This window comes from Callorhinchus milii, unplaced genomic scaffold, assembly GCF_018977255.1.
Source record: "Callorhinchus milii isolate IMCB2004 unplaced genomic scaffold, IMCB_Cmil_1.0 Scaffold1, whole genome shotgun sequence".
NCBI classification, from domain to species: Eukaryota; Metazoa; Chordata; class Chondrichthyes; order Chimaeriformes; family Callorhinchidae; genus Callorhinchus; species Callorhinchus milii.
Window position 1 is genome coordinate 116,841,349 of NW_024704742.1, and position 21,202 is coordinate 116,862,550.

Genomic DNA, 21,202 nt, shown 5'->3' on the forward strand with positions numbered 1-21,202 from the left:
CTGAAGGATGGGTATAATTCCGCAGACACCAGCCATTCTCCAGTATCTCACCACATGGCAATTATTTAAGGGGTGGATTATTCAGCTGTTGTGAATATATCCTGTTCTCACATAGGTTTATTGGAATGAGAACCCTGGATGATTTGTCCCAGATCAAGGGTGTTAGACCAATTGTTGGTCTCCAACTGCTGCCTCACCTGTTCCAATTGTGAACAAGCTTGCAATTTACTATAGACAAGTGTTTCTACCTCCTAGACCATCAGGTACAGAAGTATTAATATCTGTAAATGTGCAGTTTTACATCAGATCTTTGGAAACAGCTTGATAAGAATTACAGGCATGGCAGTCTGGACAAAACAGCTGTAAATAATAATAATAATAATCCTTGCATTTGATACAGCGCTTTTCACGTCGGGAGGACGTCCCAAAGCGCTTCACAGAACACACTGTAAAGTGAATTGACTGTATATTTTTGAGCGAACACGGCAGCCAATTGCGCACAGCAATGTCTCACAAGCAGTCGTAGATTGAAAATAACCAATTTATTATTGTTTTTGGTTTTGGAGAGATTATTATTAGGCTCTGTGTGGAGTAAGGAAACTTGCCCAAGGTTTCGCCCTCTGCCTGGAACTGAACTCGGGTCTCTCACTTGCAAAGCGAGTGCTCTAACCACTGAGCTACAGGACTCCACTGGTTGGAGGCTTACAGGTTTGGTGAGTCAAAATCAGATTTGTTTTTCACAGCAGTTTGAATCTAACATTTTAAATCAAAACAAATCAACCCCAGCAGCCCATGGGATTCACTTTCAATAGATGTTCACTACTTTTAAATCTCAGGGCTATCTTCTGAGACTTAGTTGATGGGTAGAGGTGAACGTGAACAACATCTTGCATTTATATATTGCCATTTACGTGAGCAGCGTCTTGGAGAGTTTAGCAGTGGTAAAGCTTGACGCTGAACCGGAAATCGAGGGGGAAGACGATCATAGGCATTGTCAAGGAGGAAAGTCTTCAAGCGCTATTTGAATACAGGTAAGGAGGGGGCAGGGTGGAGATTGAGGCAGAGTTTCAGGGAGTTGTGGCTGAAAGCCCAGCTGCCAATGGTGGAGCAGAGGGGATGAGGGACGTATAGCTGACTCCATATTATAAATCCTTTGAGGTTTTTAAATCAGGGACGAGATTAAAAATATACCATCCAAAATGTGCAGTGAGCCCTGCAGAGCTGACATTAACAAGGCAGAAGTTCTAGATGGGCCTGTGGGACTCAAAAACAAATTAACTGCTTTCCCCTAGAATGCACAGAGATAAGGGAGATTTATGAGATATTCTGAGGACGTCAATCAACACCAGGAAGGCTCAAACTGACTGGATATTTGCGAATATATAAAAAAAACTGCTAGAATCATTCTAAATTGAGATCGGCGTTCAGACCATCATTAAACAAGTACAACTTGAAAGCTTTTCACTAGTTTATAAATTTGAAATCGAATCAACCTTACGATTTCTATTAGTGCATTTTAATACTTCCAAATTCTTACCTTATGCTGTTCTATTGCATCAATCCACTGTTGTCTGTGGTCAGGATCTTGAGCACGAAGGTACCACACACTATCATTTACACTGATGTCAAATCGGCATTCGTCAAACTCATGGGGCTGTTAAGAGAATTAATACATTATAAAAATCAGTGAGTATCAATATAAGGCTATGCAGGAAAGTTTAGATGGGAAGGCTAGTGAACATTTTTTNCCAAACTACAAAAGTGTCATTGGGTATATTAAGAGTTTAACCAATGTGTAAAGCAATATGATAGTTTAATTTTAACATTCACATTTCAAACAAAATAAATCAGTGATGACTGACAATTTATGTGCCTTTAAATAGGCACATAAATCAACGCCCTTGGACGTCTTTCCGACGTGAAGGGCATTATACAAGTGTAACTGTTGTTTAATAATTTTAACAGATCTCTTCCTACACTGTATAATGTAAGGGTTAAGCACTACAGTAAAAGAAATACCATAATCACACACATCCCAATCAAAACATTGCATGAACTTGTTGATTTGAACTACTGGTTTTCATGCAGGTTGCCTCGAAAAAAGAAAAGTCTTGTAGGATAGTTAACAGTCGAGACTCACAGCTCGTACCATGATAACGCAACCATGGTATCTGGCAGTGCTTGGATATGTTTATACCAGTTATTCTGAGCCAATTAATAAACTGAGCATGATCATTGCCTTGCCAGCTGAACAAACACACACAGGAATCCCTAGACAGCAATAAAGAGCATCATTCCTGGCTGATGTTTCCTTTTTCTAATGCAGGTAGCTGAAACTAACTATAGTGCTTCCACTGCTGCTTCTAAATAGCTCCACAGTAGTTCTACTGACTCCTTGAAGAACCTCCCCGTTGTGCAGAATTCTAACCACATAGAATATTTTAACTTCAGAAAGGTAGAGGCAAAATGTGTTATCAAGCTGTGAGTATGAGGAACCTTAACCTAGTGAGGTTGAGGACAAAGACAATGGAAATGTTTTTAAATAGATGTTCAAAACCATTCACAATAATGAAGTACTAAATCTGTCTGACAATCAGGTGTCATAATCCACCTTCAGTACTCTTTTTCCACTTCAGGCCCAGTTCCGTGAAACACCAAAAACAAATAATCATACAATCATGCATATTAAAGGCACGTAAATTGTCATCACTGATTTATTTTGTATGAAATGTGAACGTTAAAATTCAAGTGAAAAGTAGTATCCCGTTGTCAGCATCTTATTTGAGTGTAAATCCCTGTGCTATTTGTGGAATTTTGAGCAATGACTAAAAAACAGTCCCTACACGTGACAGTAACTCATTGAATCAGTTTAAGACATTTTGTAGTAGTAAAATGATATAAAAATGCAAGTTTTTTCAAACCAATCCAAGAACATCTCAATTGATGACAATTGAATCATTAATGTTAAATCTCAGTGCACTTCATTGCACATTTGACATTTTCTCAATTTGCTTGATTTCTCTTTTGCAGAGAACTATACTACTGAACAAACAATAGTTATTCAAAAATCGGGAGCTGATAAGTTTTTTATAAAACCAGAAATTCCCATCTCCGTTAAAAAAATCATTCACAAGAAATGAGTAACAGTGCATGCATGGCAGGTACTTTAAAGTAGGTCAATTTCAGGCAATTTTTTAATTCCGGAAAACAACGTTGATGTCAATTTGGTCCTTGGACACCTTACTTCTGATTTTCAATTATGTGCCTCGTCACAATTAGCCCAAAAGCTGTGCAATGCCATATATCTCCAAAAATGGAATTAAACTTGCTAAAATTTGTCATGTCCGAGCAGCTGTACTGAAATTAGCTCAGTTATTTTACATGACAAGCCTTAAATTTCCATGGTTTATGAAAAACTAGTTTGAAGATCTAGCCTTTTGTTATGTCTAGGCAGCAGCACTCCCCATCAAGTTAGCAGGGAAATCTTGATGGAAATACATTCAGAATTAGATTTTGAATAAATACATTTAGGTACTCAAAGATTGTGCAGATTTAATTTCATTTTAACCATTTTGTATAGAGTGCCAGCATCTGGGTCAGTTACTGGATTAGATACCATTTACTTTAACTCTATGTCTCAGCCTCCCATTTATTTGCACCCTCCTTTCTGTGTGACATTTACTAATTCCCACACCAGCTGTCCCTTGGCCGCTGAGATTATCAATTTAGTAACACTGACAGTTTCATCTTGTGAGCTAACAGCCACTCGGAACTGGGTTGAAAATTCCTCAATTTACTTCATATAGGAAATTGACTAAGGCAGACCAAGAGAATTGGTTTATGTATTTCCATTCTATAAATATCTCAGCATCATTCAGCCTGGCACAGCTTAGCACTCTCACCGCCGAGTCAGAAGGTTGTGGGTTAAACTCAGCATTGGATCTTTGAGCTCCTAATATAGGCCAGGGTGGTCCAACATTTTGGCTGCTGAGAGCTGGAGGCTAGACTTGAGAAATTTCATGGACCCCATAAGCAATATTTTATACAGATTGTGCAATCCTGTTGCTGGGCACAGCCCGAGGCCCTGGTGACCATCTCCTGATTGACCAGTGGCCTGTATTTGGTTGTTGGACAATGAAGTTGCAAATGGTTCCCAGCCGTGATGTGGCCACAGGCCCCCAATTGAAATACTCCAGTGCTGGGGAAGCGCTGCATTGTCAGAGACGCTATCCTTCGAGTGATATATTAAACCATTCAGTTGGAGGTAAAAGAACCTGCAGCACTATCCAAAAGACCAGGAACTTTCCCCCAGTTTCACAGCTAATAATCCTTCTGATATATTTGATGCAATTCAGGGTTATTTGTGAGATATTGCTGTGTGTGAATAGGCTAACCCAATCACCTACAAATAATAATAATCCTTACATTGGATATAGCACCTTATCACGTCTTCGAGACGTCTCAAAGCAACTCATAGAATATACTGTAAAGTGAATTGACTGTATATTTTGTGGGTGAAACACAGCAGCCAATATATATTAATATGTATATATATGTAGTCATGACACTTTACAGTAAAAGTCTGTAGAGTACTTCGAGATTTACAAAGAATGTACAACACGGAAACCGGACACTTGGCCCAACCAATCTGTGCCAGTGTTACTCCACACAAATCTTCACCCATTCCTCCCTCCCATACCCTGTTCCCTGATGTGAAGACCTAGTTTCCTCTTGAATGCATCTCCATAATCTGATTCAACACCACTTCAGGCAGTGAGTTCCACAATCTCACTGCCTTCTGCAGGAAGTAATCTCTTCTAAATTCTCTTTTAGATCCCATAATCCCTCTTATTTGTGTCACCTCATTACAAATTCCCCAATCAGTGGAAACAGCCTATTTATGTTAACCCTTTTATAATTTTAAACACTTCAATCAGGTGTTAAACATCTCTTGTCCAGCAAAAAAAAACCTAACCTATCAAGTCTATCCTGCCAGCCCTGGTACCATCCTCATAAATCTCCACTGTGGTCTTTCCCCTTGTCTATCTCCCTTGTATAAGCATTTTAAAATTTAGAGTCACTACAACAACAAAATTACATATGTATAGCGTCTTTCAGGTCGGGAGGACGTCCCAAGGTGCTGGACAGACAGTTACAGACCCAAGCTGAGGGTCGGGGTGACGGAGGGTGGAGAGCGGGGGGGTTAGGGGGGGAGCAGGGAGATCGAAAGCACGGTCGAAGAGGTGGGTCTTGAAGGTGGCGAGGGAGGGGGTGAGATGAAGGGACTGCAGGATGGAGTTCCAGAGGGTGGGTGTAATGTGGTGGAAGGCCCACTGAGTGTGAAGCAGGCTGGAGCCCATTGAGCGGAGGGAGCGAACAGGGTGGTAGGGGGTTAGGAGGTCAGAGAAGTAGGGGGGAGCAAGACCGTGGAGGGCTTTGAAGGTGATGACCAGGATCTTGAACTGTATCCTCCGTGTGATGGGAAGCCAGTGGAGTTGGGCAAGGATGGGGGTGATAGAGTCACGGAGCCTATTGTGGGAGAGGACACGGGCTGCAGAGTTCTGGATGATCTGCAGCCTGTGGAGGGAGGAGTTGGGGAGGCCAACAAGCAATGAGTTTGCATAGTCGAGCCTCGATGTAATGAAGGCGCGAATGAGGGTTTTGGCGGCCTACGGTGTGAGACAGTGGCAGAGCCGGGCGACGTTGCGGAGTGGGGGAAGGCAGAGTAGGTCATGGCCAGATGTGGAGTAGAAAGGATAGTTGAGGCTCAAATAAGACCCCAAAGTTCCGGACTGGCTTAGCAAGGTGGAGTGTGCAACCATGGATGGTGATGCAGTCAGTGCCTGAGGTGAGGAGGCACTGAAGGGAACCAATCAGGAGAGCCTCAATCTTATTGATGTTCAATTGAAGAAAGTTAGCTCTCATCCAGGACTTGATGTCCTACCCCTGAGGTTCTCCACCACGTTTAAATCCCTGACTTGCTCTGGCTCATTGCCCATAACTAGGTCTCTACTCTTGTTAGAGTTTCTATATATTGGGACAGAAAAAGAGTCCTGCAAACATTGCAAAAACTCCCCACCTTCTCACCTCCTACTCTCTCTGCCTATCTATCTGGGAATAATTGAAATCCCCATAATTATTACTTTATTATTTTTGCTCATCCCCCTTATCTGCCTGTATATTTCTTCTTCTACTTTTCCGTTGTTGGATGGCCTGTTGTATATCCCCCATTTCCAAAGGCAAGCAGGTCCTTGTTACAGGGCACTGCTTTGGACAACACAACCTGGCTCATCAGGAGGACTTGGAAGGGCAGACCAGTCACTGGGGGCAGGGACTCTTCCACTCAAATTCCCATTAACCCTGCAAGCCAAAGCCCTAACAGGTAACGGGCCTTGGTGGACAAGCAGTGTGAAAGCTTGCCAGACAGTGCTCTGAATGCCAAGCCATATGGTTTTAGTTGGTTAGACTCCAACAATTCCCCAACGCACTCTCTGGGTCCTCAAACATCGATTCTTTCCAACCTGCACCTAATACTTTCCTGAATTAGGCTAGCGGGCTGCGTCCCTCTAGGGAGAATGTACATTTCATTCTAATAAATATCTATGGAATTTCCATGTATAGGTGTGAAGCATGGAATTTTCAGTTTGGTTTGGAAACTCTTAAACTTGGTGTTGGATTACCACATGCATCAGTCACCCGACTGACCAAATAAAACAGGCAATAGCTTACAAAAACAAAATATTTTTTAAAGTACTATACATAAATAAGATGGGTTCCTGCCAGCCTAGTCCACTGCATACATGCACAAATCCATTAAAATAGTTGACAGTAAGATAAATGACACTTTTGTGACCCTCCAGACAACAGCACTGATATCCAGTGCTCAAGATGACAGGATGAGGCCTTTCTCAACAAAAGTCAGAATGTGTAATCAGTGGTTGTACAGCAAGTGACATTTCCAATTCCTATTTTGAAGATAATCAGCCTTATGGGCAAGCCTTCCTATACAAACTCTACATTCAATTCAGAAAAGATTACCATATGCTCGTGCCTTTCATTATGCATGGCAATCTTCCATGAGACGCAAAACAGAGAACAGAACTGGAGCAGAGAAACTGCATCCTTGCCTACCACTCAAAGTACCTGAATGACTGGGACCAGGGAGGATGGTCACCAATATTTAGACAGTTTTACAACAAGAACAACAACTTGCATTTATACAACAAAGCTCCCTTCAGTGAAATCACTTCCCTTCTTCAGTTACCAACTCCCTCTAATGCCATATGGGCAGAGGATTAGACGAGTGCTAAACTGAAAATCTCTCTCAGGAAACTTACGAAGCAAGGCTACAGCAGTCGAGGGAACATGTACCCAAGTGATAAATCAAATCCATCCTACACCACTTAAAAACCTCATTATAACGAGGGCTTCTGTTTTTCGGAGTTTAAAACATTTCATTTTTCAGAGTTTATTTTCAGCATTTTTTTGGTTTTAAAAAAGGGGGTTTTCAAGGGCTTTCACTTACATATAATGTAATGTTTGGATGCGCACACGGAGGCCCGAGAGGCACTTTCACACTTGAGCAGTGCCTCCTCATACGTTTGTAAGAGGGTGGCACTGCACATGTGTGATGAGGGTGCCTCTCTCCCCTCTATACGCGTCGGCACGGATCAAGCATGTCACAAACGAGTCACCATATTGTTCTGCGCACACAGCGGGGAGTGAAAGAGGCAAAGAGAGTAATGCACACACAGTTGCTATCAGAACTGATAACCATTTAAGGTGTTTTCCAGGGTTTATTGAATGAACACCAATTAATTTTGTTTTGTCTCCAGGGGTGTTTTATCGGGGTTTTTCAGTTAAAACTGAAAATCAAGAGCTCTAATTATAAGCAACCAAGAAAAAAAAAATGGCCTCACCAAAAGATATTACAATGATGAACTTGAACATGAGGATTCAAGTTAGTTGGAAAGTTTTCCTCCAGAGAGGGATGACTCAATTCTAGCATTTCATTGGCAAGCACGTCACTTCGAGGCAGTTCAGTTTCAAGGAGACCATGCTTATGGGCAATAGGGTAAAACTTAAAAACTTAAAAACAAAGGTTTGAAGGAGAAAGCTGTTGGCAGCAAGTGTAAATATACTTTATTTTAGACTTAGAGTCTTTTCTGCCTTACTTTCCCTCACTTTAAGGTTTTAACTTGCAGGTTAATCAAGTGGGAAGTCGGATCCCTCAATTCCTCCAATAAGCCAGGAACTGGACTCTCTCGGGAATTGGAAGATCACCTCACAGGATCAACTTGCTTCTGCTACTTCATTTCAGGCTTACTTACCTCAGATATTTATTATAATACTAGATATTTATTACATCAGAAAAGCAGATGGAACCTGACATTTCTATAAATAAGAACGTAAGAATTTGCTAGGCAAAAGAAGATCCATCAAGTTCATCTTCCAGCATCCTGGCAGTTGCTTGACACATCATGTCACAAACTATATATTGTATCCCGAGATATTATTTTCTAGCAGAAATTTATCTAATTTGTTCTTGAAACAAATGATATTTTCTGCTTCCACTGTCTCCCTAGGGATAAATAAATAGTTTATTAATCCCCATAATAAGTGTCCCTTAGAAACAGTGAAACAACGAACACAGGTAAAAAGAAAAAAAGGTGCTGAAACCAGAAAAAGTTGGAAATTCAGAGTGTGTAATGGCAACTGAAAAATCAGTTAGTGATTTTAGTTCTGATGAAGAGCTGCACACAAATGGTCATTTCAGAGGCTGATTTATCTATCTATTGTGGATTTCCAGAAGTACTGATCAGGAAGGTAGTGTAAGCTTTGGGTCATCCTGGAAAATGCAATTCAGTGCAAATGTATTTTGAAGGAAGAGAATGAAAGGTGAAAGAGGAAATGGAAAGGGCCACCCTTCATAAACATTAATAAATAGTTCCGATAAGTCAACGACGAGTTCTTTCAATACTATTTTACAAGACTAATAATTGAAGCATTTACTTTTCTCAATGGTTTAATTTGCGAAATAATGCAAATATTAACTCTATATATTTCCACTTGCACACATCAGCACTTTATTCACATAGATTAATGGCCGTTTGCAATTTTTCTCCTCGCTCTCCTGTTACAAGAACAGATTGGAGTCTTGCTCCTGGACCTCTGATCAATGTGCTCTATAAGCAGCCGATACAAGGCACATAAGTGTGGGCTGGGGCTCAGGAATTCCAACATTCCTTCCCGCTTAGAGTGGCTCCCCACGACTATCATTATTTTACCATTTGATAATAATTGCAAAAGCAAATCTGTATCCCATTGCTTCATGGTACAGCAAATTTCTGAAACTCTGCTCCAGGATAATAATACTTGCTGCAGATTGCACATTGTTGGAGTTTGGCCAATTTCCTTAAGCAGATCAAGCCCTCATATTTGAAGTTTAGGAATGCAAGAAACTACCAATTTTACTCTTGCAAAGTACAGCATTAACATTATAATAAAATTCATATTTTGAAATTAAGAATCAAAATTTAATTTTCCAGCTCACAGGTCCAAGACACATGCAACGTTTTTAAACAACCCTAATATTAGTAGAATTAAATGAACACTTTGCTCTGAGAGCTGGTGCAGACTCAATGAGCGGAATGGCCTCCTTCTGTGCCGTAAATGTTTTTGATTCTATTATCATTGCAAAAGAGTTATTTGTGTTACTGGAGGATATTTGTTGGAAAGCTGTTGATTAAGGGAAAAGATTGATTGCAGCACTTCCTTACTCCCCAATCCACCACCTCCATTCAACTGGCACCGGCCTCCTACTTGTCCTCGCACTCTCCGCTCCACCATTGGGGGTTGCGCTTTCACCCACTACTCCCTGAAACTGTGAAACACTCTCCCTCAATCCCTCCGCCTTGCCCCCTCTCCCCTTTTCAAGTCCTGCATGAAAGCCTTCCTTTTCGACCATGCTTACGGTCACCTTCCCCCTCACCCCCGGCTCAGAATCAGGCTCCACCATTGTTAAGCGCTCTGAGATACTCCCTGCATGGAGGGCGCTATATAAGTGCAAGTTGTTGTTATTCCATAATGACAAACACAAAATAGAATCTGCAAGTGAATTGAAAAGGTCCCGCTTCATGTGTGGAATGTAACAAAAATTATAGCAATTGTATTTATAATAATATACAGTAATCTTTGCATTTGATATAGCGCTTTTCACGTCTTTCTAGACCTCTCAAAGCGCTTCACAGAATATATTGTAAAGTGAATTGACTGTATATTTGTGAGCGAATATTTATGGAAGATATCTTAATATTTTCCACGACTCTGTACTCGGAGTGTAGGGTGAGATAGCAATTCAGTGCTGGAGGCACGCTGCATTGTCAGAGGTGCTGCCTTCAGATAAGATTTCAAACTGAGTTCTCGTATTCCTGTTCATTGGACATGAAAGATCCCTGGCACGATTTGAAAAGAAAGTTTTGCCTAGTGTCTTGGCCAAAAATCCCCCAGTTAAAAATTGGTCATCCACCACTTCATAGCTTTTTTAGGGACATTGCTGTGTACAAACTGGCTGCCACATGCATCTACAAATACAGTCACTACACATTACAGTAAATACGACAACAAGATTACATTTAGAGAGCGCCTTTCATGTTGGGAGGACGTCCCAAAGCGCTGGATACCTAAAATACTGTGAAGCACTTTGAGATGTTCTGATAAGGCATTATGTAAGGAATGATATTGCTTTTGTTTACCTTATGGCTACAGTGAAACCAGATGCAGTGTAAAATTCTATTCATAGTTCTTTTAATAATTTATTTCCAATCAAATAAATCTCTACAACATTTTAAACTCCTACAAAAATAATGCACAATTCATGTCTGAAGACAGCAAATACCTCAATTCCTGGAATACGTTTAAAAGCATACATATTTTCTGCTATAAAATTCACTGAGGGCAGGAAAAAAAATTGGGGGGCTCAGCCTGGTGTCTGACTCACGCAGAAACCCGGTCACCATGCTTAAGAGTAACCAGAACAAACTGAGAATTCCATGCAGCTCGTGTCCTCTCCCGCACCAAACTCCGTGACCCCATCTCCCCCCACTCTCGCCCGACTCTACTGGCTCCCTATCCTTCAGAGGATCCAGTTCAAGATCCTGGTCCTCACATACAAAGCCCTCCATGACCTCGCCCCGCCCTACCTCCGCGACTTCTTAACCTCCTACCAACCCGCCTGTTCCCTCCGTTCAGCCGGCTCTGCCCTGCTCCACGTCCCCTGCCCCACCACTGGCGGGAGAGCGTTCAGCCACTTTGCCCCTAACCTCTGGAATTCCATCCCCCAGTCATTCTGCCTCACCCCCTCCTTAGCCTCCTTCAAGTCCCGCTTCAAGACCCTCCTCTTCGACCATGCCATCGGCCACCCCCCTTCCCACCCGGGTCTGAAATGCTGTACTCTGTCCAGTGCCTTGGGACGTCCTCCCGACATGAAAGGCGCTGTACAAATGTAATCTTGTTGTTGTTGTTGCATCCCAGCTACACATGGAAAGAGATAGATTGTTAGAATGGAATGAGCGCTCTCTCCCTGGAGTGGCCCATCCTACTTACCCAATTCCGCAAAGTACTAGGCACAGGTTGACAAGAGCCAAGACGCATAGCTTACCATTAATGTCACTGTCTGGCAAGCTTTCCCTCTGCTTATGCAGCTAGGACCACCCTACCCATTAGGGATTTGACTTGCAGGATTAACAGGAGCTGAGTGGGATGACTCCCTGCTCCCAGTGACTAGTCTGCCCTTCCAGGTCCTGCTGATGAGCTGACTGTGCTGTCATCAGCAGTGCCCTGCCTGACTCAGGACTATCGAGACCAATGCCGAGTCTGATATTCCGTTGCCAAGCATGTCACCTTAGAGCCAGTTCAGCTTACCCTCCCCCAGGATGGGCAGGTAAAATATAACTGACCTGAAAATACACCCTGTTCCTTGAGAAAGAAGATCTTGCATGCACAAACAGAAACCCATTGTTTTTCCAGATTACAAAAGAGGCTTAATCAAGAACTGCCTCACCAAAAGATTTTAAATGCAAAGTTATCCTGAAGCAAGCTTGCTCCAGGTCCTTCCAATAATTCTTGTGACAATTGCTCTAGTTTACAGCGTGGTTCTTACTACATTAACGGAATAAGTACTTGTAACTCTTGCCCCCACCCCTATCTGTCCCACAATCTGCAGCCATTCTGTCCATTCCAGAGTGCCACCGACTCGCTACCTCACCTCATTCAAGGCCAGTCTCAAATTGAATCTCTTTGATTGTGCTTTCAGTCATCTTCCCCTCCACCCACCTCGGCTCCCACCTCCAGCTCAGGCGCCCCCCCCCTACCCACAGTAGTGCCAAGCACTTTGACTTGTCATCCTGATGTCAAAGGTGCTATATAAATGTAAATTTCCTTGGGAACTTCCTCCCGATGTCAAAGGCGCTATACAAATGTAATCTTGTTGTCTCAGAGAATACCAAGTACGGTACATTTGCATTCCTATAAACATTACAAAAATGTTTTAGAAATGTTTCCACCCTGGTGAGAAAATTACAAACTCTGTCTTGCAAAGAAATGGCCTGCAGAAGAGCAAATATACCTAATCATTCAACTGGAAATACCTTAGGTGCCACATGTGGTGGATCCATTATTGGCTGCCTCCCATAAGCACGGAATCTGCGTCCTTCCTAGTGTTTGATTCAAATGCCAGCTTTTAAACACAATTACATTTAGCCAAACGTTTCCGGTTGGGAAACCTGACAATTATGCTAGAAAAATTTGGAACTTTGCCTCACAAATGGGCATTATAAATAGAATTGAAACAGAACATGGCTCTCTTTCAGCCAATAGACTTTGCTATGAATGTACTATATATATTTCTTCTGATTGACAGAAGTAAAAGCAATATTCTGCAAAATCTAACTTTCTGTGTAATTCTTTCATTCACTCAAATTAGCAGCCATGAGCAGAGGGTTAATTGGTCAAACTAAACCATTATTCTCAGAAGCCAATCTTATGAGCCCTATTTAATAGTATTACACTGTTGGTCCTTCAGGTAACACACAAGCAGAGAGATTCTTACATCATACTTAAAACACTTGAACATGATTCTTCATCAGGGAATACTGCATACTAGTCTCTTCAGGCATGACCATACTCCTGTTCAGTTTTGTTGGGGAAAATTGACGAACAAGTCAATATTTATATAACTGAAATGAGCTATGGGCCAGAGTTCAATCAACTCTCAGGTGATTTACACCAACTATTTACTGTTGCACCTTGTGATATCGTTCGATCCCTTTATTTTTATTACATGTATATACTATTCAAATGGGTAGACAAACACAATGATACAAATGCTGAATTATAAAATATTACACACAGACTCAATTGGCAGAGATAAATAATTGATAAGAGAACAGAACAGGGAGAGCAAAAGCTAGAATGGAACATGAGAGTGAGGGAAAACTTCAGTCTGAATATCAGAACAACTTTGTAAAGCATATGGATGTATCCTAGAAGAGTGAAGTGCAAAAGCAACCAGAAATTGTTATTGAAGCTCCAGAAAGCATTGATCAGAACATACCTTGGATTATTTGCATTCAATTCTGGTCCTGCCTCAAAACACATACACAAAAGCTTTTGAAAGGCCGCAGATGAAAAGCAACAAGCTTCAATCACTCTTCATCAAGAAAAACTAAACAATCTCTAGTTCAGGAAGGAGATGGTTTAAAGGGGACCTCCCTGAGCTATATTTAAAAAATTATAATGGGATAAACTTGGAAAATGATTTCAGATTAAACCATCAAATTAGATCAAGGGAACCAATTTAAAAAAGATTCAAAGCAAATCTGGAGAAAATGTTTTTATCCAGAGTATTAAATGTTTGGAACAATCTATCTGGTGGGGTAAATGAGGCATTCAAAATAAACATTTGGTTAAGACAGGGTAGTGAAGGAAGAGGATGGTAGAAAGATCTATTTTCATCCTTGACATTTTAGGAAGTGGAACAAAACAGCTTTGAATAGTTTAACATTAAGGATAGCAACTCAATCGTACAGGACATTTCCATACAAATATCCTGAACAATTTCTCAACCTCAACTGGGTTGTCTGATACCTGTTCCACTGGTAGGTTTTATTTACAGGACACAGGAATGTTTTTGTGCATCAACAAGCTCCAACAGCAACACAAGCAGAAACCAGAGCCTCTTGCTCAATAAGCAAAAATATGGGTTAAGTGGTTCAATCAAGTGGAAGAACAGTGTACGAAGTGACCAACAACTTTTTATTTTGGTGTCATCTAATAGTATGAAGCTGGTCTTTCCTTAAAGTGCAGTCTGTTTGAAAAGAGAAGAGTTTCTCCTGGTGTACCTGACAACAGGTCTCCAGATGAATTAATCAATCACTTGACAGATGTTTGCTGTGCACAAATTATCTCCCATATTTCCCTGCAAATATACAAATCACTATACAATGTCTTGTAAAGTGCTTTGAGACAGTTAACATTAGAGATACTATATCAAGTGCAAGGATTACGATAAAAGCTTTTGCATCAAATAGGCTATAATATTAATAATAATCATTGCATTTATATAGCACCTTATCAATTCCTTTTCACAACATTGAGAAGTCTCAAAGTGATTCATAGAATATATGGCAAAGTGGATTGACTGTATATTTTGTGGGTGAATACATGTCCCAATCAGTCATTTACTACTTCAAACTGAAAATAAAAGATCTCTCATTGATTCACTTTCAGTTCACACTTATCTAAGTTTAGTATTTTCTACAAGGAAACAAGTCAAATTCACCACACAAATTACTGCTGTACCGAGGGAAGAGTGCATCATGTTTTCCCGTTTTGCCTCATTATTTTAGCACTTTTCATGGTAAGGTTCAGCAATACTCTCCAGCTGAGAGGTTTTTATGTATGGAACAAGTCGAACCAAGAGGGGATCCCAAATTACTGGTGGTGGAGGGTGGGTTTCAGCCTGGCTCAGGAACCGGACTACTGAGACTGCTACAGAGGGTTGTCTGGATTGTGATACTCCATTGCCAAACATGTCAGCTTTAAGGAGACCCCAATTACCTTCTTCTCCTCCCTTCATGCCTGCCCCCGGGAGGGTAGTCACTAGTTGGTCATTTAACTGCTGTGAAGCCTTTCAGAAATAATGACTCAAAAAGACAGATAGATAGCCAAAGCTCTTGAATTGTTCGCAAATTATAATGATCTCAATAAGAACAGTGGCATACACACTGGCTAAAGTGCACAATCTCCTCCACCCCTACCCAAATTCTTTCTCCGTCCTTCAGCAAAATGCACCAACAATCAGGTCATTGCTACACATACATAGAAAATTTCAACAAAAGCTCCATTCTTTAAATGGAAAAACTGGTTAAACCTGTTTCAGGTACTTGTTTGTGGAATAGACAAAATGTTAAGATCAAAATAAAAGTTTTGAAGGAAAGAATTTGACCAAGGAGTTGACTTCAAAACGAGCTATCCAGAATTTATTTTAATCAAAATTTGCAAATGATTTCAACTTCAAGTAATTACTTTTACATTAAGGACATCAACTGACTGATGTACCAATTGATCACAAAGCAGCATTGAAAGTATTTGCAAAGCTTTCTTTAGTCCAGACTGACCCTCTTTCAAAATCAAGACTCTTCACCTAACATCTACAAGGTATTTAAGCATTTGTAAGGCACAGAATACTGTAGAAACAACTGCAGCTTGCAAAAACATTCATTCAATATCTTCATTTTACAACTCAACTTATCATTTGACCAGCAACCACACATTCCAATTCAAGAGCCCACTATATAAAAAATTGAATCAATTACTAATCAAATCTATTATCCTAAAACACTTTAAAATCTTAAGGGTTAGATTCTGCTCTTTCCTCCTCATCCCAGTATAATCGCTGGCAACTCATCTTAAACATCTGTTCTACAACATACTGTGTGCAGAGAGCAATATAAAGATAACTGATATATCAAAAGCCAAATTAAGACTCTCTTCACCTAATATCTACAAGAAGGCATTTAAGCATTTGTTATGGATGGGGAGAAGAGACAGATGTTTTTTCTTCCCTAGCCTATAGACGCAGCCAATCTAGTACCGTTCAGTATAAACTAAAAATTAAAAGCTCAGACCAACAATGTTAAAATGATTTTATTTACCTGATGGTTCTCAAAGTTCACTTCTTTTTAAAATAAATGTTGTACTCCCCTAGTCTGATAATACACCGGTTATGTTTAAATTTGCAGTCCACTGGGAAACAAAAAAAGTACAACTCCTGCAAGACTATCTTTAAGTGAATGTCCCTTCTTCACACCCTCCCAGGTCTCTGTATCAACACTGTAGAGAAGAACATCTACTTCTCAACTGTCTCAGCAGCAACATTCTCTCTTCTTTATAATCTTTAGTGTCTCTATGATTCATAGCACCACCAGAACCGATTTGGAGTATCAACCTAGGTTAATGAGTTCAAAGTCCCGAAGTAGGAATTAAACCCATGAATTGAGATTACGGTACATAACTCCAGAAGAAGAGTGGCGAGAGTATAGGCTTTGATGGACCATATGGCCTCTTGTTCTGCTCTAATTTATATAATTCTATAAGAACAGATGCCTTGAATTGAACATACATTTTTACAAATAACTTATTCAGTGCAATTCAGTTTTATATTCATCTTAATAAAGTAATAATAATTCTAGTATTTGATGTATAAAGCCTTATGTGAAATGTCTTAAAATGCTTCAGTTTATTTCTGTAAGGTGTAGTGACTGTGTATGTTGTAGACAAACAGGGAAGCCAGTAAGCACAAAGCAATGCCCCACAAACAGCCTTGAAGTGAATGGCCATTTTTGTTTCTTGGAGAACACTAGCCAGCATACCAGAAGAAATGCTATTCTCTTTTCCAATAGTGCCATGGGATCTTTACCATCTACTTGAACAGGCAGGTAGGTAGGTCTTGGTTTTAATGTCTCATCCAAAGGACTGCACTTCTAACGTTTAACACTGTAGTTACCAGACCCTTCAATATTTCTTAAGGTTAATGCTGTTGCAATGGTTTGAATTATGCACATAACGTCCTGATTCAGCAAATTCCCAAATTCAACCATACCATCATGGAGCATGCCAAATAAAACCAAAGCATTTCCTCACAAGAGAAAACCATAAATATCATTGTATCACCTTATGACATCGAAACATTGCGTGCTTAAACTCTGTAAATTCTGTGTATTTGTAGGTGGCAGCTAATTTGCAGAGCAATATCCCACAATCAGTGCACAACATTTTTTCTGGAAGACTGTTGGCCAAAACACCAGCTTTAACTCCCTTCTCTTTTCAAATAGTGTCATGAGATCTTTAACTACAAAAAACACAGACGGGGCCTCAATTTAATGTCTCAAGGACAGCAAAATCCAACATTTCCGCCCTCCCCCCGCACTGCAGTGATAGTCTACATCTCAAAGTCCTGGCAAGCTACTAACCCAGCTAGGCCTGCTACTGAATCACCCAAAAGCACACTTTATAGAAACTAAGATTAAAAAAACAGAAACCACAGAAATCAACCTTCTTCCAGCTACAGACGTAGGGAGAAGAAAGTTTAAAAGGTGCAAAGAAAGCACCCACGATGGCCAAGTGGATAACGACCCAGCACAAGGCCATACAGACCAGAAGAACACAGGTTTGAATGAACAATCTGCGCTGAGATAGCCATTTCACTAGGAGGAGCAGTTGGAGCACTACAAATGATCCCTATCATAATTGTTAGGGAGAGAAAAATCAGACTGGGATTCTGCTCCTAATAGTTATCCAGAAAGTCCTGTTGATATTCAGAATGAAAGGCTTTGCTAATGATGCCCTCCATAGTCAAATAGCCTTAACATCTAGCTGTCATGGTCAGTTGGGCAAAGTAGTAGAGGATCTGCCAGGGCCAGTGCCACAGAAGATGAAAAGTGACACTTACAGGATTGGAGGAGAGGTGGAAAGAAAACTGCAATGGACAGTTAAGAGATAAGAAAATAGAATAAGCCGGTTAAATAGCCAGAAATGTGACACAGGAAGTCAGTATTAACTTATTAACCAAGAATTAGAACAAAGGCTAAGTGCTCTGAGACGCTACCTGCATGAAGGACACCATATAAATTCGAGTTGTTGTTGAATCCCCCAGGTTGTTGTTTCCCCCTCCTGCACATTTCCAATCTCAGCATTTTTCACCAACTAAATAAATAGCCTCGAACTAGAAATAAGTGGCAGTGGAGTTTTAAGCTCTGCTCATTAGTTGACTAACTAAACTTCAGCTATTTCAGGGATTCATAGTGGTGACACTCTGACCCACTTAAAAAGTGGCAGCACAGGTTCTCCTACTTTTCACACCTGTTGTCAAACAAATCAAGCAATTTGATTCCCAGAAGTAACAAAGATTGAATGATTGGAGCCAAGTTAACGTACCCTGTTCAAAAACAGTATTGACTGAAAGGTTCATGGAGTTTTGTTTACAAAGTCAAAATGGGCCAAAAGTGCCTTTCAATCAACTGTACTTGAATTTTAATAGTTGTTTATTATAATATGAATGAGCAAAATCAATATGGATTTCTACTATTACATCTTAGTACACAGTTGAACACTGCGTCAATGAAATACACATTTTATAAGGTTCTAATGTAAAAAAAAAGTATGTACATACCGAGATGACAGCCTTGCTCAGGCAGATAGATCCCCTGCAACCATATTCTGTCTCATCTTCAGATTTGTAGTAACTCAAAGTATTGGTTTTTAAAACCACCCATCGGTCCTGCCAGCCATGGATATAGTTGGTCCACTGATAAATGAATTACAAATGGATAAATGGTAGAAAGCCTTAACCTATGCATAACAGCATGCATAATAATAATAATAATCCTTGCATTTGATAAGCCTCAGTCATAAATACACTAATACGCACGTTGTCTGCATCTCTAAAATAAGATCCGTTTGCGATCGGGAGAAACATTCCCTGGTAATTCAGACGTTCAGTACCAATAAAAGTACAGGTAACGCCACAGTTTCTCAATTGAGCACCTGTTCTGCATTTAACACAAACAAACGCTCGTTCCTCCCAGACTTTCAAAGGGATTCCAAACCGTGATCTCTCTGAGCAGTAAACACTCCTCCAACTCCCTCCCCGACATCAGGGCAAGTCTACAAACCCCGGGCGGGCGGGCGGGCGGGCGGGCAGCCTGGGATCCAGACATCGGGAGCTCCAGCCTCCCCGAGAAAAGCTCTGCACAGACACCACGTTGTGAGAGACTCAATTTACGAGGAAACAAACCAACAGCAACTCGTGCGTGTGTTTGCACAGGATAAGGAAGAGCCGATGTCAGGCTCGGGCTGACCCGCACACACTCGCTCTCCTCCCGTTTCACACAACTTTCCCACGTACAGAGTCCCAGTCCTTCCTGTCTGAGCTCCCGGGGACAGCGCCGTGTGTGTGTGTGGGGGGGGGGGACGGGGACGGGGGGACACCTCGGGCTCGGCGCCGAGTCCGTTTCCCAGTGACTCTCTCCTCTCAAACCACCAACAGCACCACCCGCCCACCCGCCCGCCCGGTGCGGGGCTGCGGCCTGCGTTACCGCGGAGACGGCTGCAGACGGCGAGCCTCGTCCAGTTACACTACAGCACAGGCGGCAGGAGCGGTGGGGGGGACACTGGCCTCACCCCGGCCAGGGGGGGGGGGGGGACACATCACCGACCGGGGTGGGACGGGCCACTGACAGCGGAGGGGCTCTGGCTGGGGAGACGAGGGGCGAGAGAGAGGGGAGAGCCGGGGGTAGGGGCTCCGGGGCTGGGTGGCCGGGGCTGGGTGGCCGGGACTGGGGGGCCGGGGGCTGGGGGCCGGGGGCTGGGGGGGGGTGGCTGGGGTACCGGGGCTGGGGGGGGGGGGGGGTGGCTGGGGCTGGGGGGGGGGGGTGGCTGGGGTACCGGGGGTGGGTGTCCGGGGGCCGGGGCTCCGGGTGTCCGGGGGGCCGGGGCTCCGGGGCTCCGGGTGGCCGGGGCTCTGGGTGGCCGGGGGCTGGGTGGCCGGGGCCGGGGGGCCGGGGCTGGGTGGCCGGGGCTGGGTGGCCGGGGCTGGGTGGCCGGGGCTGGGGTACCGGGGCTGGGTGGCCGGGGTACCGGGGCTGGGTGGCCGGGGCTCCGGGTGGCCGGGGCTGGGTGGCCGGGGTACCGGGGCTGGGTGGCCGGGGGGCCGGGGCTGGGTGGCCGGGGTACCGGGGCTGGGTGGCCGGGGGGCCGGGGCTGGGGGGCCGGGGCCGCTCACCTTGCTTAAGATGCCGCACAGTTCAACGGGTGGCCCGGACTCGGTGTCCAGGTCTTCATCGGAGCCGGAATTCCAGCTCTGATTATCCGACATGAGAGAAGGCTCGGGGGGCCGGGCCGGGGAGAGGCCGGGCCGGGGAGAGGCCGGGCCGGGGAGAGGCCGGGCCGGGCCGGGGAGAGGTCGGGTCGGGCCGGGCCCGGGGTTCGGCGGTGCTGGGACTCGCTGTGGGTGAGGGGGAGCGGGAGGCTGTGGCCGGGGATCGGCTGCTTCTCTTGACGCCGCCACAATCCACCTCACGCCGCCGCCGCCGCCATTTTGTGACGTCACCGGTGGGTGGCGCGCGGGGCGCTGTCTCCTCGTGACGTGGGCACCGTCCGGATCCGGACAGGAGAACAGCGCGTGTGCGAACTCCAGCACTGCACTGGGACCCTCACTCCCTCCCTCACTGCACTGCACTGGGATCCTCACTCCCTCCCTCACTGCACTGGGATCCTCACTGCACTGGGCTCCTCACTCCCTCCCTCACTGCACTGGGCTCCTCACTCCCTCCCTCACTGCACTGGGCTCCTCACTCCCTCCCTCACTGCACTGGGACCCTCACTCCCTCCCTCACTGCACTGGGCTCCTCGCTCCCTCACTGCACTGGAATCCTCACTGCATTCGGATCCTCACTCCCTCGCTGCACTGGGATCCTCACTGCACTGGGATCCTCACTCCCTCACTGCACTGGGATCCTCACTGCACTGGGATCCTCACTCCCTCACTGCACTGGGATCCTCGCTGCACTGGGATCTTCACTCCCTCACTGCACTGGGATCCTCACTGCACTGGGATCCTCAGTCCCTCACTCCCCCACTACAC

At 43.4% G+C, this 21,202-nt stretch overlaps 1 protein-coding gene across 5 annotated transcripts in view; it reads right to left on the bottom strand.

The window, feature by feature from the left end:
• cert1 (ceramide transporter 1) overlaps positions 1-20,434 on the bottom strand; it is a 56,044-nt gene extending 35,610 nt beyond the window's left edge. For all 5 annotated transcript variants that reach the window (XM_042334746.1, XM_007905360.2, XM_007905362.2 and 2 more), the window contains exons 1-3: positions 20,342-20,434; positions 18,731-18,865; positions 1,538-1,654 (exon numbers count right to left, since the gene is read on the bottom strand). In XM_042334746.1, the coding sequence (XP_042190680.1) occupies positions 1,538-1,654; positions 18,731-18,865; positions 20,342-20,434 (345 nt within the window). The remainder of the gene's footprint in view (positions 1-1,537; positions 1,655-18,730; positions 18,866-20,341) is intronic.
• Positions 20,435-21,202: the final 768 nt, after the last annotated feature.